The following is a 15,763-nucleotide window of genomic DNA, read 5'->3' as shown; positions in this document are numbered from 1 at the left end:
TCGGGCAGGAAGCCAGGCTGACTCTGCTTGATCCTAGTGTGTATTTCTAAAGGCTCTGATATTCCATCCTTTAGAATGGACTCGAACATCTTCCCAGTGACAAATTGAAGATTTTTATTGTAAACTCTGATTCTTTCCAGTAGCTTCGGCGGGCGGCACGGTGGCACAGTGGTTAGCACTGTTACCTCACAGCGCCAGGGACCCAGGTTCGATTCCCGGCTTGGGTCCCTCTCTGTGCGGAGTCTGCACATTCTCCCCGTGTCTGCGTGGGTTTCCTCCGGGTGCTCCGGTTTCCTCCCACAGTCCAAAGATGTGCGGGTTAGAACATAGAACATAGAACAGTACAGCACAGAACAGGCCCTTCGGCCCACGATGTTGTGCCGAGCTTTATCTGAAACCAAGATCAAGCTATCCCACTCCCTATCATCCTGGTGATAGATAGGGTTAGGTTGATTGGCCGTGCTAAATTGACCCTTAGTGTTGGGGGATCAGCGGGGTAACTATGTGGGCTTGCAGGATTAGTGCCTGGGTGGGATTGTCATTGGTGCAGGCTCGATGGGCCAAATGGCCTCCTGCTGCACTGTAGAGATTCTATGATTCTTCCGGTCTCGGTTATATAAATTCCTACAATCCCACAGTCAGAGATCTTCAATCAGACTCCTTCCTGAGAATAATTGACAGACTGGACCAATCACAAATTAACCATCATCTCTCTGCAGCAAGCTTCATTCTGAAAGCAGTTAGGAACAGGGTGGTTTGATCTGATTTATTATTGTCACATGTATTAACATACAGTGAAAAGTATTGTTTCTTGCGCGCTACACAGACCAAGCATACCGTTCATAGAGAAGGTTAGGAGAGGGTGCAGAATGCAGTGTTACAGTCATAGCTAGGGTGTCGAGAAAGATCAGCTTAATGCGAGGTCTGACAGCAGCAGGGAAGAAGCCGTTCTCGAGTCGGTTGGTACGTGACCTCAGACTTTGATTACAAAATTCGATTACAAAATGTTGCACCCAGCCTCAAGTTTTTAAACAATTAGCTGAATTTTATTTCCCTTAAATATCTACTTGCTGTTAATTTTACAAAGCTGGCCATTTTATTTGATCCTCATCGCAACGTCAGTCTGAAGCCCACTCCCAACACGCAGCACAGAGAGATAAATCACAGACATCAGATCACCGCGTCTAACAAAACAATCGGCTTCTCTCAGCCATTGATGGATCACTGGACAAATAACTTCCAGTTCCCTGATCAGGAATTCTGTCACTGGAATAATGGACGGCAAAGAGTTAGGGAAACTGCTTCTGACTGGACTGTTGGCGTGCGGTTCCAATATTTACATCATCCTCAACTGCATTCATATAATTCAGAGAATGTTTTAAAAAGGGAGAAGTCTGGAGCTGAGATATAAGAGCAGACGTCTGGGGGATTTGCAGCCATGATGTGGAGATGCCAGCGTTGGACTGGGGTGAACACAGTAAGAGTTTTAACAACACCAGGTTAAAGTCCAACAGGTTTATTTGGTAGCAAACGCCACTAGCTTTCGGAGCGCTGCCCCTTCGTCAGATGGAGTGGAAATCTGCTCTCATGATGTGGAGATGCCGGCGTTGGACTGGGGTGAACAAAGTAAGAAGTTTAACAACACCAGGTTAAAGTCCAACAGGTTTATTTGGTAGCAAAAGCCACACAAGCTTTCGAGGCTCTAAGCCCCTTCTTCAGGTGAGTGGGAATTCTGTTCACAAACAGAACTTATAAAGACACAAACTCAATTTACATGAATAATGGTTGGAATGCGAATACTTACAACTAATCCAGTCTTTAAGAAACAAAACAATGGGAGTGGAGAGAGCATCAAGACAGGCTAAAAAGATGTGTATTGTCTCCAGACAAGACAGCCAGTGAAACTCTGCAGGTCCAGGCAACTGTGGGAGTTACAAATAGTGTGACATAAACCCAATATCCCGGTTGAGGCCGTCCTTGTGTGTGCGGAACTTGGCTATCAGTTTCTGCTCAGCGACTCTGCGCTGTCGTGTGTCGCGAAGGCCGCCTTGGAGAACGCTTACCCGAATATCAGAGGCCGAATGCCCGTGACCGCTGAAGTGCTCCCCAACAGGAAGAGAACAGTCTTGCCTGGTGATTGTCGAGCGGTTACCATTACTGTTACCATTATTCATGTAAATTGAGTCTGTGTCTTTATAAGTTCTGTTTGTGAACAGAATTCCCACTCACCTGAAGAAGGGGCTCAGAGCCTCGAAAGCTTGTGTGGCTTTTGCTACCAAATAAACCTGTTGGACTTTAACCTGGTGTTGTTAAACTTCTTACTGTATCTGCTCTCAAACAGGGCACAGAGACACAAAATCAAGTTACAGAATACTGATTAGAATGCGAATCCCTACAACCAACCAGATCTTAAAGATACAGACAATGTGGGTGGAGGGAGCATTAAGCACAGGTTAAAGTGATGTGTATTGTCTCCAGACAGGACAGCCAGTGAGATTCTGCAAGTCCAGGAGGCAAGCTGTGGGGGTTACTGATAATGTGACATAAACCCAACATCCCGGTTTAGGCCGTCCTCATGTGTGCGGAACTTGGCTATCAGTTTCTGCTCAGCGACTCTGCGCTGTCGTGTGTCGTGAAGGGAATTGCAGACAGACAGAGAGCGCTAACTGCCACTCGGGTTGTCAGGATTTAAAAGTTTATTTATTAGTGTCACAAGTAGGCTTACATTAACACTGCAATGAAGTTACTGTGAAATTCCCCTAGTCGCCACACTCCAGCGCCTGTTCGGGTACACTGAGGGAGAATTTAGCACAGCCAATGCACCCTAACCAGCACGTCTTTCAGACTGTGGGAGGAAACCGGAGCACCGGGAGCAAACCCATGCGGACACGGGGAGAAGGTGCAGACTCTGCTCTTAGTGACCTAAGCCAAGAATCGAACCCGGGACCCTGGCGCTGTGAGACAGCAGCGCTAACCACGGTGCTACTGTGTCACCCTATTCACAGTATTTACATCCTTTACAATTCTCGAAGCGTTTTTATAACCCTGACGCTATGGGCCCGATTTTACCATTTTCATTCTAAGTGCAGAATCTGGGGGCAATTCAGATCCGACTTGGAAACCTGCTCTCCGGCGCCCCCATAGGCACTCAAAATCACGGGTCTGAATCGTGCTGTGGACGGGAATTAGCGCGGCCGAAACGATTGGAGCCCTGAACCGCGCATCGCAGTTAGAAAAATCATCAAAAAAGCGCGCCCGTGTCAGATCGCTCCCGGGCCGCAGAAAGCAGAGAGAGCAGCCCGGCAGCGAAAAGCAGGAGCAATGGTGCACACACACATCACTGTCCCCCTTATCAACCCCCCCCCCACTACCCACACATCACTGTCCCCCTTATCCACCCACCCCCCCACCCACACACATCACTGTCCCCCTTATCCACCCACCCCCCCACCCACACACATCACTGTCCCCCTTATCGACCCCCACCACTACCCACACATCACTGTCCCCCTTATCCACCCACCCCCCCCACCCACACACATCACTGTCCCCCTTATCAACCCCCCCCCCACTACCCACACATCACTGTCCCCCTTATTCACCCACCCCCCCACCCACACACATCACTGTCCCCCTTATCCACCCACCCCCCCACCCACACACATCACTGTCCCCCTTATCGACCCCCACAACTACCCACACATCACTGTCCCCCTTATCCACCCACCCCCCCCACCCACACACATCACTGTCCCCCTTATCCACCCCCCCCCACTACCCACACATCACTGTCCCCCTTATCCACCCAACCCCCCCACCCACACACATCACTGTCCCCCTTATCCACCACCCCCCCCCACTACCCACACATCACTGTCCCCCTTATCCACCCCCCCCCCACTACCCACACATCACTGTCCCCCTTATCCACCCACCCCCCCCACCCACACACATCACTGTCCCCCTTATCCACCACCCCCCCCACTACCCACAGACATCACTATCCCCCTTATCCGCCCCCCCCACTACCCACACACATCACTGTCCCCCTTATCAACCCCACCCCCCGCTACCCACACACATCACTGTCCCCCTTATCGACCCCCCCCCCGCTACCCACACACATCACTGTCCCCCTTATCAACCCCACCCCCCGCTACCCACACACATCACTGTCCCCCTTATCGACCCCCCCCACTACCCACACACATCACTGTCCCCCTTATTCACCCCCCCCACTACCCACACACATCACTGTCCCCCTTATCCACCCACCCACTACCCACACACATCACTGTCCCCCTTATCCACCCCCCCCCACTACCCACACACATCACTGTCCCCCTTATCCACCCTCCCACTACCCACACACATCACTGTCCCCCTTATCCACCCCCCCACAACCCACACACATCACTGTCCCCCTTATCAACCCCCCCACTACCCACACACATCACTGTCCCCCTTATTAACCCCCCCACTACCCACACACATCACTGTCCCCCTTATCCACCCACCCACTTTCCACACACATCACTGTCCCCCTTATCCACCCCCCCACGACTCACACACATCACTGTCCCCCTTATCCACCCCCCCACTACCCACACACATCACTGTCCCCCTTATCAACCCCCCCACTACCCACACACATCACTGTCCCCCTTATCCACCCCCCACTACCCACACACATCACTGTCCCCCTTATCAACCCCCCCACTACCCACACACATCACTGTCCCCCTTATCCACCCCCCACTACCCACACACATCACTGTCCCCCTTATCAACCCCCCCACTACCCACACACATCACTGTCCCCCTTATCCACCCCCCACTACCCACACACATCACTGTCCCCCTTATCAACCCCCCCACTACCCACACACATCACTGTCCCCCTTACCCACCCCCCCACTACCCACATACATCACTGAACCTCTTATCCACCCCCCCACTACCCACACACATCACTGTCCCCCTTATCCACCCCCCCACTACCCACACACATCACTGTCCCCCTTATCCACCCCCCCACTACCCACACACATCACTGTCCCCCTTATCCACCCCCCCACTACTCACATACATCACTGAACCTCTTATCCACCCCCCCACTACCCACACACATCACTGTCCCCCTTATCCACCCCCCCACTACCCACACACATCACTGTCCCCCTTATCCACCCCCCCACTACCCACATACATCACTGAACCTCTTATCCACCCCCCCCTACCCAGACCGATCGCCACCCCTACCCTCCTCGCTCCTCACCGATCGCCCGCATAGTGGCTGCAGACCCCCCTGCCCCTCCCTGCAGAGATCCATCTGCACCCCCCCTGACCAGTGAGCGATCGGGCCTCCCCCTCACCCCACCAGAGATACATCTTAACCGCCTCCCTCCTCCCCCCACCCCAGACAATGATCTGGCCTCACTCCCCGCTCCCCCCGCCACCCCCCTCCCACCCCCCCATAGAATGGCTTGGCCTCACTCACCCTCCCCCCCTAGAGGAATATCTGACCCGCCTCCTCGTCCCCCCCCCCCCCCCCCCCCCCACCACCACCAGAGAATGATCGAATGCCCCGAAAACAGGCACGACGCAATGTTAAATTCGGGCCCTATATCGATTCATTTTGAAAAAGAAGCCTTTGCCGTTACAGCTGTTCGGTGTAATATCAGCACAGGGATATTCAGTGTGTTTCTGTACAGGGATATTCTGTGTGTTTCTGCACAGGGATATTCAGTGTGTTTCTGCACAGGGATATTCAGTGTGTTTCTGCACAGGGATATTCAGTGTGTTTCTGTACAGGGATATTCAGTGTGTTTCTGTACAGGGATATTCAGTGTGTTTCTGCACAGGGATATTCAGTGTGTTTCTGTACAGGGATATTCAGTGTGTTTCTGCACAGGGATATTCAGTGTGTTTCTGCACAGGGATATTCAGTGTGTTTCTGTACAGGGATATTCAGTGTGTTTCTGCACAGGGATATTCACTGTGTTTCTGTACAGGGATATTCAGTGTGTTTCTGTACAGGGATATTCACTGTGTTTCTGTACAGGGATATTCAGTGTGTTTCTGTACAGGGATATTCAGTGTGTTTCTGTACAGGGATATTCACTGTGTTTCTGTACAGGGATATTCACTGTGTTTCTGTACAGGGATATTCAGTGTGTTTCTGTACAGGGATATTCACTGTGTTTCTGTACAGGAATATTCACTGTGTTTCTGTACAGGGATATTCAGTGTGTTTCTGCACAGGGATATTCTGTGCGTTTCTGCACAGGGATATTCAGTGTGTTTCTGCACAGGGATATTCAGTGTGTTTCTGCACAGGGATATTCAGTGTGTTTCTGTACAGGGATATTCTGTGTGTTTCTGCACAGGGATATTCAGTGTGTTTCTGCACAGGGATATTCAGTGTGTTTCTGCACAGGGATATTCAGTGTGTTTCTGTACAGGGATATTCTGTGTGTTTCTGTACAGGGATATTCACTGTGTTTCTGTACAGGGATATTCACTGTGTTTCTGCACAGGGATATTCAGTGTGTTTCTGCACAGGGATATTCAGTGTGTTTCTGCACAGGGATATTCAGTGTGTTTCTGCACAGGGATATTCAGTGTGCTTCTGTACAGGGATATTCAGTGTGTTTCTGCACAGGGATATTCACTGGGTTTCTGCACAGGGATATTCAGTGTGTTTCTGCACAGGGATATTCAGTGTGTTTCTGCACAGGGATATTCACTGTGTTTCTGTACAGGGATATTCAGTGTGTTTCTGCACGGGGATATTCAGTGTGTTTCTGCACAGGGATATTCAGTGTGTTTCTGCACAGGGATATTCAGTGTGTTTCTGCACAGGGATATTCAGTGTGTTTCTGCACAGGGATATTCAGTGTGTTTCTGTACAGGGATATTCAGTGTGTTTCTGCACAGGGATATTCACTGTGTTTCTGTACAGGGATATTCTGTGTGTTTCTGTACAGGGATATTCAGTGTGTTTCTGCACAGGGATATTCAGTGTGTTTCTGCACAGGGATATTCACTGTGTTTCTGTACAGGGATATTCTGTGTGTTTCTGCACAGGGATATTCAGTGTGTTTCTGCACAGGGATATTCAGTGTGTTTCTGTACAGGGATATTCTGTGTGTTTCTGTACAGGGATATTCAGTGTGTTTCTGTACAGGGATATTCACTGTGTTTCTGTACAGGGATATTCAGTGTGTTTCTGTACAGGGATATTCACTGTGTTTCTGTACAGGGATATTCACTGTGTTTCTGCACAGGGATATTCAGTGTGTTTCTGCACAGGGATATTCAGTGTGTTTCTGCACAGGGATATTCAGTGTGTTTCTGCACAGGGATATTCAGTGTGTTTCTGCACAGGGATATTCACTGTGTTTCTGTACAGGGATATTCAGTGTGTTTCTGTACAGGGATATTCAGTGTGTTTCTGTACAGGGATATTCACTGTGTTTCTGTACAGGGATATTCACTGTGTTTCTGTACAGGGATATTCACTGTGTTTCTGTACAGGGATATTCACTGTGTTTCTGCACAGGGATATTCAGTGTGTTTCTGCACAGGGATATTCAGTGTGTTTCTGCACAGGGATATTCAGTGTGTTTCTGCACAGGGATATTCAGTGTGTTTCTGCACAGGGATATTCACTGTGTTTCTGTACAGGGATATTCAGTGTGTTTCTGTACAGGGATATTCAGTGTGTTTCTGTACAGGGATATTCAGTGTGTTTCTGTACAGGGATATTCACTGTGTTTCTGTACAGGGATATTCACTGTGTTTCTGCACAGGGATATTCAGTGTGTTTCTGCACAGGGATATTCAGTGTGTTTCTGCACAGGGATATTCAGTGTGTTTCTGCACAGGGATATTCAGTGTGTTTCTGCACAGGGATATTCACTGTGTTTCTGTACAGGGATATTCAGTGTGTTTCTGTACAGGGATATTCACTGTGTTTCTGTACAGGGATATTCACTGTGTTTCTGCACAGGGATATTCAGTGTGTTTCTGCACAGGGATATTCAGTGTGTTTCTGCACAGGGATATTCAGTGTGTTTCTGCACAGGGATATTCACTGTGTTTCTGTACAGGGATATTCAGTGTGTTTCTGTACAGCTCCTTTGCTGTATTAACTCGGGTTCACAGCTGTCAGTTTATATAAATGAGTTGAGAAGTTGAGCAATGCTATTGGTCCAGATCATTTGGATCTGTAATTAGAGAGAGATAGATTCTTAATTAATAAGAGGGAGAACGATTCTATGAACCTTGAAATCCCTACAGGACAGAAGGAGGCCATTCAGCCCATCGAGTCCGCACTAACAACAATCCTATCCAAGCCCCGTCCCTGTAACCCCACCTATTTACCCTGCTAATCCCCTGACACGAAGGAACAATGGCCAATGCACCCTAACCCGCACATCTTTGGAGTGTGGGAGGAAACTGGAGCACCCGGAGGAAACCCACACAGACACGGGGAGAATGTGCAAACTCTACACAGACAGTGAGCCGAGGCCAGAATCTAGCCCAGGTCCCTGGCGCTGTGAGGCAGCAGCGCTAACCATTTGGTTATCAGGTTTAGGCAGGAGTGCGGGGTTGAGGTTACAGTCAGATCAGCCATGATCTTATTGAATGGTGGAGCAGGCTCGAGGGGCCGAGTGGCCTTCTCCTGCCCCTAATCCATCTGTTTATATTATTTTCTAAGTAACTGATTTCTCTGATTACCGAATTGTTTCCTACGCTACAACATATTTCATTAGCTGTCGAGCACTTTGAGTCCTCAGGATGTGAAGAATGAGAAAGACTGGTATTTATATCGCGTCTTTCAGAATGTCACCAAGAGCTTTGGCGGCAGAGGAGATCTTTTGGAGAATAATCACTGTCGTAAAGTAGGAAACTCAACACCTATGTTTCTGCGCAACCTGTTCCCACAAATAACAATGCATTAGTGACCAGATCGTCGTTTCTGTGGTAAGAATGCTGGATGCACTCAGCAGATCTGGCAGCATCTGTGGAGCCAAAACCTCACATCTTCTCTGTGATGTTCAATGGTTGTCTTATGAGGAGAGGTGGAGCAGGTTGGGCCCACACTCATTGGAGTTTAGAAGAATGAGAGGGGATTGAACAATGAGAGCAGGAATTCTCCGATCGTTCACGCCGGCGGGATTCTCCAGTCCCGCCGGCAGCGCACCCCTGCCCACGGATTTCCCGCCGGCGTGGGGTGACGGCCAAGAGAATTCCTAGTGGCAGGATCCTGCTGCTAGCAAAGAACGCGTCACCTCCCGCCGGCGGGGAAACACATGGTTGGGAGGCTGGAAAATCTCGCCCCAGGTTCTGAGGGAGGGGGGTTAACAGTGTGTGGACGCTGAGAAGATGTTTCCCCTCGTGGGGGAAGCTAGAACTGGGGGCGCAGTTTAAAAATAAGATGGCAATGAGGAGAAGGTTCTTCTCTCAGAATGTCATTGGTCAGTGGAATTCACATCTGCAGGGAGCAGTGGAGACTGGGTGAATATATTCTTGGCTGAGGTCGAGGTTTTTAATCTCCAATTGGGTCAAGCGTTATGGGCGACAGACAGGAAATTGGAATTGAGGTCAAACTCAGATCAGCCGTGACCTTAATGACTGGCTGAGCAGGCTCGAGGGGCCAAATGGCCTACTCTTACTCCTTATTCATAGAATCATAGAGTTCCTACGGGTGCAGAAAGAGGCCATTCAGCCCATTGGGTCTGCACCGACAACAATCCCACCCACGCCCTATCCCCGTAACCCCACATATTTACCCCGCTAATCCCTCTAAACTACGCATCCCGGGACACTAAGGGGCAATTTACCCGCACATCTTTGGACTGTGGGAGGAAACCGGAGCACCCGGAGGAAACCCACACAGACACAGGGAGAATGTGCAACCTCCACACAGACAGTGACCCAATCCGGGAATCGAACCCAGGTCCCTGGAGCTGTGAGGCCATAGTGCTAACCACTGTGTCACCATTTCGTCCCATATTCATATGTTCTTATGATTGAAGGAGGATAATTCAAATGGTTTTCTTCAAAATAATCTAATAGATTATTTTACATTCACCTGACAGGGCAGATAAGGACTCAGTTTGCAACTGAATCCAAAAGATGGCACCCCCAACAGTGCAGCACTCCCTCAGTACTGCTGTGGAGTCTCACTCTGCGTTTTCTGTACTCAAGGCTCCAGAGTGGGACTTGAACCCACTTCAACGTCCTGACTCAGAGGCAAGAGCTCAAGTAGAGATGGCAGCAGGGTTGCTGCTGTAGGTGTTTGGTTAAAGTATGTTGATGTGTTTCTGGTAAATTCCTGCCTCTAATTTAAAACATTAGGTTAAAGACATCATTGAACGAGCAAGGAGGAGATAGTGAAACTTAACGATTGATACAATACACTCCATACGAGGCAAGGCTTCCTCCCAGTCACTCAATAGAATGTAGGAACACAGGGAGGCCATTCACCCCCCTTGAACCTGTTCTGCTGAACCGTGCATTAACTCCACTTACCCTCATTTGCCCCATTCCTTAAGACCCTCCTTAACTAAATCTCTCAATTTCAGTTTGAACATTAACAAATGATTGAATTTCCATTGCCACTTGGGGAAGCGAATTCCAAAACTTCCACCAGCCTTTGTGTGTGGGAGTGTTTCCGAATCCCGTTCCTAACAACCTGGCTCTAATTTCTAGACAATGTCCCCCAGTCCAAGCACCCCACACCCTCCTCCACACCCCCTGCATCTACCAACCCCCTACCCAAACCACTGGAGTTCACCTTAGTATCTAGAAAACTTTAATCAAATCACCCTCCGGAACCTTGTCAATTATAGTTTGTGCCATTGCTCATTGTAACTTAACCCTCACTGTCCCAGTATCATTCTGATACATCCACACTGCAATCCCGCCTGGACCAATATATCCTTCCCAAAGTGTGGAGCCCAGAACTGCTCACAGTAACTCCCTGTGTGATCTAACCAGGACTTTGTATAATGAAGTAGGATTTTAGTTCCTTAATAGTCCTTCAGATATGAAGCTCACACTCTGAATATTATTATTATTTAGCAGGATGTTGTCTGGTCTGGCGGGTATTAGCTATGAGGAGGGGTTGGATAAACTCGGTTTGTTCTCACTGGAACGACGGAGGTCGAGGGGTGATCTGATCGAGGTTTACAAGATTTACTGCCTGCAGGGATAGTGGAGTCAGAAACTTTAGGAACATTTAAGAAGCTATTGGATAGGCACATGGAGTACTTCGGGATGATAGGGAGGAAATAGCTTGATTTGGGTTTCAGACAAAGCTCGGCACAACATCGTGGGCCGAAGGGCCTGTTCTGTGCTGTACTGTTCTATGTTCTATGTTCTATGAGTGGCACAGACAGAGTGGATAGTCAGATGTTCCTTCCCAGGGTAGAAAAGTCAAGTACTCAGGGACATGGGTTTAAGGTGCGTGGGGGAAAGTTTAGAGGAGATGTGCGAGGCAAGTTTTTTACGCAGCGGGTGGTGAATGTCTGGAACGCGCTGCCTGGGGAGGTGGTGGGAGCGGGTACGATAGCGGCATTTAAGGGGCAACTAGATGAATATGAGAATAGGATGGGAATGGAAGGATACGGGCTCTGTAAGTGCATACGATTTAGTTTAGGCAGGCATCATGATCGGCGCAGGCTTGGAGGGCCAAAGGGCCTGTTGCTGTGCTGCACTGTTCTTTGTTCTTTATTCTCTCTACCTGTTCATGACAGTTTAATGACCTGTGTACCTGTACCCTCCCCCCTCCCCCACCGCAGTGGACATCCACTAGATTCTCATCATTTAGAAAGCCTCCTGTCAGTGGAGAGAGCGAGGGTTCCTTACCTGTAACTATTAAGGCCGCTCCTGTCCCGAACTTCATCTCCCCTGACACTTTAACAGCACAGTAATAGATCCCAGCATCCAGAGCACTGACATTTACTATCGTTAGTTGTGAGCTGTGGGTGGCAGAGTTAAATGAAGGAGAGAAACGAGAGTTGAAACTGTTATAGTAAATCGCCGTCTTGTCCTGGGCCTGATGAAATAACACTGCTGTTGGAGCTTGGCCAGGAAGTTGTTTAAACCAGAATAATAGATCTGATCCATTCTGTATTTTACTTTCCAGGGTCACCGTCTCTCCAGAAAGCGTTGTTACCCACGATATCCGACCAAGAGTGCCAAGATCTGTCTCAGGAAGAACACAATAAAGCTCTGGTGATACATGGGAATATCTACGATCTGACACAGGCTCCAGTTGCTGTCAATCCTTTCTGGAAATTCACCCAGTCATGTGTTACACAAAGCACAATCCCTTCTGACATTCGTGGGTCTGTCCAGTGTAAGGTTAGGAGTTTTAGTGGCACAGTCTCAGAAAAACATTTCAGGTTCGAGTCCCACCCCTTGATGTCCAAGGGAGGTGCGTTCATAACGCGGCCAAACAGGTTGAGAATCAACCTGTAAAATCCTTCCAAACACACGCCAATGTCAGGCGGTGAGAGTGGGAGAGATTCCTGGTCAGGCGTGTGATGGAAAGAATGTTGGAGCCTCGACCATCGCTGTCCATACTACAACACGCATGGAAAAGTGCAGGTTACCATGGCAACTCAGACTCACTGGGGGCTAATTGGCTCAGTTGGCTGGATGGCTGTTGTGGATAAGACTGGTGCTGACAGCACGGGGTTCATAGAATCTACGGCATGGAGACAGTCCCTATGGCCCAAACTGGTCCATGCCAGCCAAAGTGCCCATCTAAGCTAACCTCATTTGGGTGCATTTGGCCCATATCCTCCTTAACCTTTCCAATCCATGTATCTGTCCAAATGCCTTTTAAATGTTGTCAATGTCCCTGCCTCAACCACTTCCTCTGACAACTCATTCCACACACGTACCACCCTCTGTGTAAAAAGAAAAGGTTGCTCCTCAGGTTCCCATTAATTCTTTCCCCTCTTAACTTAAACCTACGCCCTCTAGTTCTCGATTCCCCAACCCTGGGGGAAAGACTGAGCGCATTCACCCTATCCAAGCCTCTCATGCCCTTATACACCTCTGTAAGATCACCCCTCAGTCTCCTACGCTCCAAAGAAAAAAGTCCTAGCCTGCCAATCTCTCCAAATAACTCTGTCCCTTGAGCCCTGGCAACGTCCTACAAGACCATAAGACATAGGAGCAGAATTAGGTCGCTCGGCCCATCGAGTCTGCTCCGCCATTCAATCATGGCTGATATTTTTCTCATCCCATTCTCCTGCCTTTTCCCCATATCTCCTTATTAATCAAGAACCTATCTATCTCTGTCTTAAAGACACTCAATGACCCGGCCTCCACAGCCTTCTGCGGCAAAGAGTTCCACAGATTCACCACTCTCTGGCTGAAGAAATTCCTCCTCATCTCTGTTTTAAAGGATCGTCCCTTTAGCCTGAGGTTGTGCCCTCTGGTTCTAGTTCTCCTTGTAAATCTCTTCTGCGCTCTCTCCAGTTTAATAACATATTTCCTATAGCAAGGCGACTAAAACTGAACACAATACTCCAGGTGCGGCCTCACCAACATCCTATACAACTGCAACATAACTTCCCAACTTCTATACTCAACGATAAAAGCAAATTACTGCAGACGCTGAAATCTGAAACCAAAAGAGGAAATGCTGGAAAATCTCAGCAGGTCTGGCAGCATCTGGAAGGAGAGAAAAGAGCTGACGTTTCGAGTCCAGATGATCCTTTGTCAAAGCTAAAAGGCCTAGAAAGTGGGAGATATTTATACTGCAGGGGGAGGGAATGAAAGATGATTCATAGCCACAGAAACCAGGGAAAAGGCTGCTAATGGCAGTCCATAGAGAGAATAAAGGGTGCAAATGGCCAAATGGCAGAGAAGCTGAAATCAAAGGGTAAACTGTGACGGATAAAGATGTGGGGGGAGGGAGGGGATGGGTGGGAGAGAGGAAAAATAGAGAAAAAGGGGGAAGTGGGAAGCAAAGGGGGAGAAAAAGTAAGAAAAGGGAGGATAAAATAGGGAGAAGGGGGAAGAAAAATGCAGAAAGACAATAAAGAAATAAAAGGTAGAGAACAGTAAAAGATTAAATAAAATGAAAACAAAGGGGTGGAGGTGGGGTAGAGCTAATTATCTGAAGCTGTTGAATTGGATGTTGAGACTGGAAGGCTGTAAAGTGCCCAGCCGGAAGATGAGATGCTGTTCCTCCAGTTTGCGTTGAGCTTCACTGGAACATTGCAGCAGGCCAAGGACAGACATGTGTGCTTGGGAGCAGGATCGTGTGTTAAAATGGTGAACAACAGGAAGGTCAGGGTCCTGGTTGCGCACAGACCGAAGGTGCTCAGCAAAGCGATCACCCACTGTCTATGCCTTTTAGCTTTGAAAAAGGGTCACCTTTTCTCTCCTTACAGATGCTGCCAGGCCTGCTGAGATTTTCCAGCATTTTCTCTTTGGGTTCTGTACTCAATGCCCTGACTGATGAAGGCTCGCATGCCAAAAGCCTGCTCCCCTGCTCTATCTGTGACTCCACCTTTAGAGAACCATGCGCCTGAACTCCAAGGTCCCTCCGTTCCATGATACTCCCTAAGGTCCTACATTCACCGTGAAAGTCCTACCTTGATTTGACTTCCAAAATGCAACACCTCACACTTATCTGTATTGAACTCCATTTGCCATTTCTCGGCCCACTTCCCCAGCTGATCAAGATCCTGCTGCAATTTTTGATAACCTCACTGTCTACAACACCATCTATTTTAGTGTCATCTGCAAACTTACTGATCATGCCTTGTATATTCTCATCCAAATCATTGATATAGATTTTTATTTATTTATTAGTCACAAGTAGGCTTACATTCACACTGTGAAAATCCCCTCGTCGCCACACTCCTGTTCAGGTATACTGAGGGAGAATTTACAATGGCCAATGCACCTAACCAGCTCATCTTTGGACTGTGGGAGGAAACTGGAGCATGCGGAGGAAATCCACGCAGACATGGGGAGAACATGCAAACTCCACACAGACAGTGACCCAAGACGGGAATCGAACCTGGGTCCCTGGCGCTGTGAGGCAGCAGTGCGAACCACTGTGCCACTGTGCCGCCCCAGGTAACAAACAGCAATGGGCCTAGCACTGATCCCTGGGGCACACCAAAGGCCTCCAGTCTGACAAACAAGCCCCAATCCAGCTGGGGTGCATTCGGGATCTGGCTCGGGTGCTGTACCTGAGATGGAGGTTGAGGCGCTGTGGGTCCGATTTGCCTTTGAGCAGAGAACTGAGAAAGAGATGGATCAGAAACAAATGCAACAGATAAGCAAATCTAGATAAAGTACTTACAATTCACCCACATCAATAGCAGCCAAAGCAAGCTGTCCATCTCAGCCTCTCTCTACAATGCTTCACCTACACACTCTGCTATTTGCCCAATAACCTTTCGAACTATGTGATTTTGCTCAGTTTCCTACCACAACAACCCGCCACATCATCAACACGGCGCACTAAAGTGCTGATTCTACAGATATTCCCCCAATGAGCTGGTGAGGGACAGTGCGGTTTCCAGATTGAATTGAGATTGTGAGATCTGGATGATAGGTTGACATCTGTCCAACTCAGGTGTCAGAACAAATCCGATTGTGAAATTTCAAGCTCGGTTCTTGTACATTCCAAAGTAAAATGTGTTGAGTTGAGTCATAAAGTGATTAAATAAACACACTATAACCCAGATCGAATATCCTGTTGTGTAACACACAG

The 15,763-nt window shown here is 48.6% G+C and overlaps 1 protein-coding gene across 1 annotated transcript in view; it reads right to left on the bottom strand.

Annotated features, from left to right (window-relative positions):
• Positions 1 to 15,429, bottom strand: part of LOC144509205 (uncharacterized) — a 46,635-nt gene extending 31,206 nt beyond the window's left edge. The window contains exons 1-2 of the mRNA XM_078237678.1: positions 15,350 to 15,429; positions 11,881 to 12,219 (exon numbers count right to left, since the gene is read on the bottom strand). Of these exons, the coding sequence (XP_078093804.1) occupies positions 11,881 to 12,219; positions 15,350 to 15,389 (379 nt within the window). The 5' untranslated portion in view covers positions 15,390 to 15,429. The remainder of the gene's footprint in view (positions 1 to 11,880; positions 12,220 to 15,349) is intronic.
• Positions 15,430 to 15,763: the final 334 nt, after the last annotated feature.

The sequence above is a fragment of the Mustelus asterias genome, chromosome 21 (assembly GCF_964213995.1).
Source record: "Mustelus asterias chromosome 21, sMusAst1.hap1.1, whole genome shotgun sequence".
Classification (NCBI taxonomy): Eukaryota; Metazoa; Chordata; class Chondrichthyes; order Carcharhiniformes; family Triakidae; genus Mustelus; species Mustelus asterias.
The sequence above is the reverse complement of the archived record's forward strand: the minus strand, read 5'-3'. Positions and strand labels throughout refer to the sequence as shown.